Source organism: Bacillus rossius, chromosome 1 (genome assembly GCF_032445375.1).
Source record: "Bacillus rossius redtenbacheri isolate Brsri chromosome 1, Brsri_v3, whole genome shotgun sequence".
NCBI lineage: Eukaryota > Metazoa > Arthropoda > Insecta > Phasmatodea > Bacillidae > Bacillus > Bacillus rossius.
Window position 1 is genome coordinate 294,524,885 of NC_086330.1, and position 8,615 is coordinate 294,533,499.

At 39.0% G+C, this 8,615-nt stretch overlaps 1 protein-coding gene across 1 annotated transcript; it reads left to right on the forward strand.

The window, feature by feature from the left end:
- Window positions 1-4,137: 4,137 nt before the first annotated feature.
- LOC134527765 (uncharacterized) lies at window positions 4,138-7,545 on the forward strand. Its single transcript, XM_063360696.1, has 3 exons — window positions 4,138-4,555; window positions 4,924-5,015; window positions 6,386-7,545. The coding sequence occupies exons 1-3, from the start codon at window positions 4,318-4,320 to the stop codon at window positions 7,070-7,072; spliced, it is 1,017 nt and encodes a 338-aa protein (XP_063216766.1). The 5' UTR covers window positions 4,138-4,317; the 3' UTR covers window positions 7,073-7,545.
- The last annotated feature ends 1,070 nt before the right edge of the window (window positions 7,546-8,615 follow it).

Sequence of the window (8,615 nt, forward strand, 5' to 3'; positions counted from 1 at the left end):
GCAAGCTAGCACAGGAAGAAGATGGTTTTGAGAAAACTGTTGCTATGGCTAGTCGCACCCTCAGCCAAGCAGAGAATAATTATACAGTTACAGAGTGAGAGGCTCTTGCCATAATATGGACACTCCAGAAGTACAGAGATCTGTTACTTGGAAAACTGTAAAACTGTTAACTGACCACCAAGCATTAACATGCCTTAAGGCAGGCAAGCTATTTGGGAGCCGCCTTACTAGATGGTTTCTCCTACTGCAGGAGTATGACATACAGATACAGCATATCAAAGGATCTGCAAACACCACTGCAGATTACCTCAGTCGCCTGCATGAATTGCAAGAGAGTTAAACGTCAACCTCTAATCATCAGAAGGAATTTTTAGTTGTACCTGTATCGACAGAAATCTTTAGAAACAATCCTAAGCTCCGAGATTTCCTGAAGGATTTACAAAGTAAACAGCAAGAAGATGAGTACTGCAGGAGCACCATAAACAAGCTGCGGAAACAGTCAGCTGATAATAAAATTCGCCAGAATTTTTGTCTATCAGACAACATGTTATTTGCTCAAGCAAAGAGAAGAGGCCTGTATGAAGACCACTGGAAACCAGTGATCCCAGCTGACCTTAAACAGCCAGTCACCTGGGAAATACATGTAGCATTAGGACATGTAGGAAGCAAGAAGCTTATTGAGGCCTTGAGAAGGCAAGTGTACTGGCCTAATATGTCCCATTATGCCTGTGACCTATGCCAGGTGAAGCCACCCGGACAACACCTGCATGGTGTGTTACAACCTATCATTCCAACAGCACCATTGGAATTATTGTCAGTTGATTTATTTGGTCCCCTACCACAGTCGAAGGGAGGTGTGAAATATGTATTTGTAATGCAAGATGTATTTACTAAATTCACTAGAGTATATGAAATCGTGAACCCTATTGCAAAAGCAGTAATGAATAAGTTGAAACTATTCACCGAAGAAATTGGTATACCTAAAGTGGTACTATCAGACAGAGGTACCCAGTTCACAAGTGATTTATGGCAGAAAGGTGTACGAAAATTAGGTGCTATACCTACTACGATAAGTGTGCGACACCCACAGAGCAATCCTGTGGAGAGACTCATAAGATCAATAGGAAGCCTACTACGCACATTATGCTACAGCTCGCAGCAGTCATGGCGAGATAAATTGCAGTATGTGGAATGTATTATCAACCATACTGTACATGGTTCAATTGGAGTTACCCCTGGAGAAGCTATGAGATTGGATAGATCGGTGACGATCAACCCGAACTATTTACCCCAATGTGACAAAGTCCCGGAAGAGGCAAGACTACCTACAGGAGAAGAGGTAGAAGAATTGGTGAAGATGAAATTAACAGCAGAAGCTGAACATTCGACGAAGGAGGAAACCAGCATCAAAATTTTCGAAATTTAAAATCGGAGACCAGGTACTGAAGAAGACAACTCCAGTAAGCAAGGCCTGGGAAATATAACAAAGAAGTTATTTTTGCTATTTGAAGGACCATATGTCATCACAGACATAGTGCAAGAGAATTGCTACACTCTAGCAGAGCCAGCAACATCCTAACCAGTAGGCCATTATAATATAACACAGCTAAGGGCATACAATAGCCCTACCACAATATAAGCAGGACCGACATAAGCTTAAGATGCCTCGTGATGGTACAGCAATAGTACCATGAACAGCTGATCGCAGTCTAAGTGTGAAGGTCAGACCAAGGATCTGACTGTACAGAAGGTTAAGTGTACTACACTGTGATAATGTGATTTAATACGCCATGTGAGGCGTAGTGCAACCACTGAAAATTAAAATGTTGTTAGGCGGAAGTGTGATTTCCGCTTGTTTCTGTGTTAGAGGTGAAGTGATATGCCACCTATGCAGAATTTACCCTGTGGTTATGCGGAATTGTGATTCCCGCTTGTTTCCTGTATTAGAGGTGAAGTGACATGCCACCTATACAGATGTTATTGTAGCCTGTGAAGCTACTAGTGTATTATGTATTTATGTGTCAGTTGGCTTGCATGATTCTTCGTATGAGTATGAACTCAATATCACTAATACCTGTACATGGAAACTAGACTTGCCTATTTATATGAAGCTGTGTATACCTAGTACTGAGAAACGAGAAGAAAAGTTAAGCTTATTTAGTGTCGATGAACCTATGTGGTATGAACCCATTCTGCTGTGTATACATTGTACACAAACGTGTCTTTGAATAAGTTAATATAACGCTCAATACAGGAATTAATTTAGGGGCGCCAGAGGGATACAACATGTGAAATGAGAAATAATATTAGTTAACAAAATTATAATAATTATTTTATTTAATTTAACATTTCAACATGAGAAACCTCGAGTCATGTTTCACAAAACAAACATGAAATAGCTAAATAGTCCAGTCTATGTTGTTTCTCGTAGACAGTCTGAATATGAAACAAAAATAAATAAAATGTATTAATTCCTTGAAGTGTTCAAAACGTAAAAAGTTTGGGGTTGCTCCGGTTTTCTCGAGCACGAGATTCCTAGCTGCAGGACCCCTGGTCATGTGTGTGGTTAATTTGCAATTATTCGTAATTAATTTACCGATTTCTGCCGTAAAGTCAATGTTCATGTAATTTTGTAATGTGTTAAAACTGATCCTAATAATGTTTATTGCGGTTAACGGTAAAATTACGTTGGCGTCCCTACACAAGGACGACGCCTGCCATACCTTATATCTGGACGATTATGATCGTCCAGAAAATCCGTCGTAACTCACGAAAATTAAATGCCTGACAACTGCATTCAATGTCAGGGCGGCTCTGACAATTTCCCTTGACGACGACGTCTTTTTCACGTTGCGAATACCGAAAACCAACTCGCCAGATATGAATGTTTCCCGAGGGAATTAACTTCACCACGCACTAAATGGCGTCATTTTCACTCCTTTTACTCTTCTCTCTTGATTAAAAGTATTGTTAATTGAAATCGGCCAATCACGGCCGCGACAACTACGCGTCCTTTTTACCTAGGCCAATAAAACGTCACTTTAACACAAGCATAGGCTCGTCGAAGCTGTTCCAAAAACCGTGCGCTTTATTTACATCAGTTGTTGTCATGACGACGCAGCAAGAGCTGCGCGCGCCACCATGCGAGAAACAAAATAAAACACTGCCGAAAGTCCGGGAAGCGGAATTAACCACGAACGTAAAACAATAACAAACAGTTTTAGTTAATCTGATAATACCGTAGTATTACAACATGTATAAGCACTGGCATGCAAAGCATCTGTAAAAGCACATAGCACTTTGCAACTACAAGCAAAAATTGTAAAGGTTACCTTGATTTATTGATGTTGCTGGTTAATCCAATTGCAAAGCACTTCACTGTGTTATGAAGAAATTAATAAGATTTTATGTTATTTGGAAATAAATATTTCATGTGTTGAAATTATACTCAACGAAAAGAAAAAAAAAACTTTAATTGTGAAATGTAATATATTATTACCATTTCTGGGATTGATTAGGGATAACAATGATCTGTTGGATTGCATTCTCCCCAGGATTCAGATTAGAAAAGTATGCACCCATTTCGCATATAAATCCAATGAATTTATTTACTTTGACATTGTATGTCAATACACAGATATTTCATGAAATGAAAACATGAGATTTGCAAACGACGTTTTTGAAGATTTATTAAGAAAAGACCCTATACAAGAAAATTGCGTAATTCCATGACACTGATCACTCGCGGTTGTATAGTTGTCTGTATTGTATTCGTCAAGAATTGTGACGATTAGCGAAGATTGTGGTCCTGAAAAACACAGGATCTAAACCCTTTGTCGCGAGAAATAAAAGTACTCCGGCAATCAAGTGTCCACAAGCAATATCGTTAAACAGAAGTTATAAAGATTTGAAATAAAGAAAATGCTACTTGAAAAAGAAATAAAAAAATATATTGAACATATATCTATGTTAAAAGCTATCCTGAAACAGCATGTTATGAAACAGCTGATTGAAAAGAATTTTTATTCACGCTGAAGCCAGGAGCCTCGAGCGCTGACAAGACTCAAGTTAATGATAAGAGTAACTAGGGTGAAATGTAAGCCGCGTACACACTTGCGCGCCGCGGCTGCAATGCAACACGCCACGAACAGGATTCGCCAGGTGTGTACGGGCCCTCGAACACGCGCCGAGCGTGCGCCGCGCACGCCACGAACCGCGCGCCGCGAACCGCCAGCTGTCGGTTTTTTCGACGAACACAAAGGGATTCGGCGCGCCAGTGTGGACGTGTTTGCAGCTCGCAGCGCACACGCAGCGAACATGGAGTGGAGCGAAGAAGATATGTTGGGCTTGATTGAAGTGTATAGAACACATCCTGTGCTTTGGGACCCAAGTAATAGAGACTACTACAAAAAAGCTAAAAAAATGGATGCGTGGAGAGACATAGCTGTTACAGTCGGGCAGTTAGAAGATGAATGCAGGAAAAAAATGATTAGTTTGCTGTCGTCGTACAGAAGGGAGAAGTCAAAAGAAAAAAACACAATAGGGACTGGTAAAGGTAAGATTTTATTATACTTCTCATTGCAAGTAAATTAATGTTAATTTTAGGTTTCACAGTATTTTGCTGTACCGTCGTTGAATACCACATTTAGTAGTTAATACGTAGCTCTTATATATAATAGAAATTGTTGTTATCAGTACATTAAATGTACATTAAATGTATTGCATATTGTATATGTTTAATAGTTTACACTACCTTTAATTGAATGAAACTGCTGAACATAGAACAATCAATGTGTTTATATAACATGACAAATTATATCCTAATTTTTAATACTTTTTAATTAATTGACACACCTGAATATAAAATAATTATTGACATATTTTTAACAAAAAATTATGTAATCCTGGCGCATGTTTTTGCAGGTACTTCCGAAGTGTATACCAGCCGATGGTTCGCCTACGAGTCGTTAAAATTTCTGGAAGGCAGAGATAAGCCACGGCCAACAATGAACACGGTAAGCTCAACATTTTAACAGTACATGTTGATAGTTTTTATAAGTATGATTAAATGGCGAGAGATGTATCTTGGCCTTATGTTTTAAATTATTTAGCCTTAAAATGGAAGATAGTAAAAAAGTGGATATAATACCATCAAATACACTTATGTGTCTGCCAACACCATTGTAAACCTCTCGAATTAGGCACACACGTTAGTTTCAAGCATATGACTTCTGCCACGATATCGCACCTTCTTTAACGCAGTAGTCTGCTAGTTCATCCCTTTTTTTTTGAAAATGGGCAGAGGATCTTCTAGGAATACTTCTTAATGGAACCAGGGATGTCATATTTTCATCCTTTCTCCAGGAACCTTCCGTCAAGACACCACCTTCCTCGTAGTCCATTAATTCTTGCGGTGTGTATAGGTTTGTTGAATGCCGTCTTAAATGATTGTGCAGATGTATAATCGCAGTAACGATTAATTGAACTTTCTCAGGTTCCAGGAGGATTGGTTTTCTTAAAACCCTGAATACTGAACTTGCTATTCCGAAGGCATTCTCTACCACTCTACGGGCTCTGCTTAGCCGATAATTAAATATTCTTTTACAAGAACCCTTCTCTAAATCTCCAGAGTAAGGTTTCAATATATTTTCTCCAAGGGCGAAAGCATTATCAGCTGCAAAAAAATACGGCACTTTCATCTGTCGTCCAGGAAGTTCTGTTGGAGATGGCAACCCCAAAGTTCTCTTCGTCATCATGTCATACAGTTTACTGTTGTTAAAAACTCCCCCATCCGAAATTCTTCCTTGGCATCCCACATCAGCAAATAAAAAGTTGTAATTTCCATCTACCAAAGCAAACAATACAATACTAAATTGTGATTTGTAGTTGTAAAACTCGCTGCCAGAGTTCATTGGAGACTGTATAATGACATGCTTGCCGTCGATAGCTCCCACACAATGAGGCAGATTCCAAAGATCTTCAAACACCTTCACAACTTCCATCCACTCCGCGGGATTTTTGGGGAGCTGAAAGGATAGATACATACATGATAAGACAATAGTGGTCACAGACATAATATTTCTGTATGACCTCTCACATGAAAATCAGGTTACTTCATTTTCATTTGAAATTTACCTAGGAAAACAGATTCTTTTGGGAACTATTTAAATCGTATTTTTGTGCACTGTTAAGAGAAAGTATTTAATATGAAAATATCCACATTTGTTTTCGATGAAAATTTACATTCCCTCACAAGTATTGCCCTTTGTTTTCAAATATTGAAACTTTCTGTACTGACAAAGCTAAGAATTTTTAATGTAGAGGGATTATGTAATAAATACTTTTATCGCAAGTATATTTATGTTTATTAATTATTATGTTTAAGGAGCCGGTGATCATTGAAGGAAACCACGTCCATCAAGAACTGAATGTGCAAAATGAAGACCAAGAATTTCTTTCTCCAAGTGCACCTAAGCGAGCAAAAGGAAGGCAACAGGGTGATGGAACTGCACTGCTAGCGGATGCTGTTAGCATTCTACAAGCTACTGCTGGAAAATTCAACATGTCTCCTGAACAGAGCGAGATTAAAACATTTTGCGCATATTTATCTTCCAAAATGGCGACATTTTCTTCAGCTACAAGATTGGGGGTTCAGCACGCTGTTTATGACATTTTGATGAAAGCAGATCGAGGTTTGTTTGAAATACCTACATACAACTATGGTCAAGGTCAACTATTTCATTCCAATGCACCTGAAAACTATTCTACTCGCATGTATATGCAACAGCCAGCTTCCCACTCATCAACTTCATCAGTTTATCTTCCTGCTCAACAACAACAACAACAACAACAACAACAACAACAACCCTTTGAGCCAAATCTGTCGCAGTCTTCTCCAGCTGGTCGGTCCCCGACACAAATGACTCCACATGCACAAGTTACTATGCTACCTAGTGCCTCGGCTACAAGTATACAAACAAATTCAAGTCACACCATTTCACCGCTGGCGTCAATGCAAAGTCCTTTATCGCATTCATCTCAGTGTTCTGATGATTTTAATGACTGTGTGTAAATTGCATCACAATTTTTGTGTTAATTTATTTATTTGTTTATGTGAACTACTCTGATTTAATTTGAATTTAATGAGTTCATTTATTTAATTTTTCTTTCTTACATCATTTGAGTACTGTATTTTTGAAAATATCGTTTTATAAATAAAAACTTAAGCAATAAGAACGTTTATTTGTTCTAACGTTCAACTTACCTTGATATTTTCTTTCAACACTTCAATTAACGCTGAGCAGACTTCTGTTACTATTCCTCCTATAGCCTGCTTTGAAATTCTGAACAGATATTGCAGACTTGAGTACGAGTCTCCTGTCGCTAGAAACCGCAATGTCACGGCTAACCTGGAACATTAAAATTGAAAACCTGTGTACTTAAACATATTGAACATTAACACTTTTAATAATGCTGACAGGGAAATTGCTGTCAGGCATTAGTACAAATTGTAAACAATTCATAGGCTACTTACCGATCTTGAATAGTGATCGGTTCTCGCAAGTGTGTTTCCTTCTTACAGATTTTTGGTCCAATTTTAATCAATAAATCTTCAAAAGTAGTCGGGCTCATTCGTGTGAAATTTTTGTATTGGCCACTTATTTCCTGAGCTTTCAGGACTCCTAACATCTGGTTAGATACACGATCTTTAAAAAGATTTGAGCACCACCATCGTCGAGATCGACGCTTATGTTTTCGTTGCATACAATGGTAAGCAGCTATTACAACCACAGCACTGCTAACGAGAAGAATTTCGTCTTCCTCGTCGTACATGACCGGCTGAACTGCGGTGTTCGTCAGTCTCAGGTGGTTCGCCGGGTGCGCGGCGCGCGCTCGCGGCGCGCTGTGTCGCTCCGCGCCGCGCGGGTGGCGCGCGTTTCGTGTTGCATTGCAGCCGCGGCGCGCAAGTGTGTACGCGGCTTAACATGATTACATTATTCAACCCAGCGAGCCCGCTGCGGGTAGAACACACAAGTAGTGAAATATGAGAAGGGAAGATAAGACTCCACAGCTGCACAAGTTGATCGCAGCCGAATGAGGATAAAAGAGGTTGTAATAAAGTAAACAAGCGACTCTTTCTGCACAGTCTTGTCTGCTAATGAAAGCAAGATGAAGAAACACAATGAAATATCGATTATATTACATGTAAACATGATGAAATAAAATGTATTGTGAAATGTACGAAATGTTCATTGGAATGAAAACATGAACAATTAAATGCACTGTGATGCATAATGACAATATTTAACTTACAATGTGAAATTGACGTCGACCCAAGTGTCTCCCCGGCTCCTTCAGGCCGTTATGCCTCGCCAGCGCCATCTCTTGAGTGTGTGGTGCAACGCAAGTGACGGTGACGTGTGAACTTGTGTTTCTTTACAGGGTATGACATATTTTTTTATTGTAAAAATATTTTTGTTTTACGTTTTTGTACATAATTTTTGCTTATATTTTATTTTTAATTAATTTTATATTGAAGGGTTTTGTATTTTGAATGTTTTTAATTGTTCACCGGGCGCCTAGGCCGCGGCTTCCGCCTGTGACCAATCAGCGTG

Coding starts and splice junctions, on each gene's coding strand:
- LOC134527765 (XM_063360696.1), top strand. CDS start 4,318: ATGGAGTGGAGCGAAGAAGATATGTTGGGCTTGATTGAAGTGTATAGA. Junction 4,556..4,923: donor CACAATAGGGACTGGTAAAG/GTAAGATTTTAT, acceptor ATGTTTTTGCAG/GTACTTCCGAAGTGTATACC. Junction 5,016..6,385: donor CACGGCCAACAATGAACACG/GTAAGCTCAACA, acceptor ATTATGTTTAAG/GAGCCGGTGATCATTGAAGG.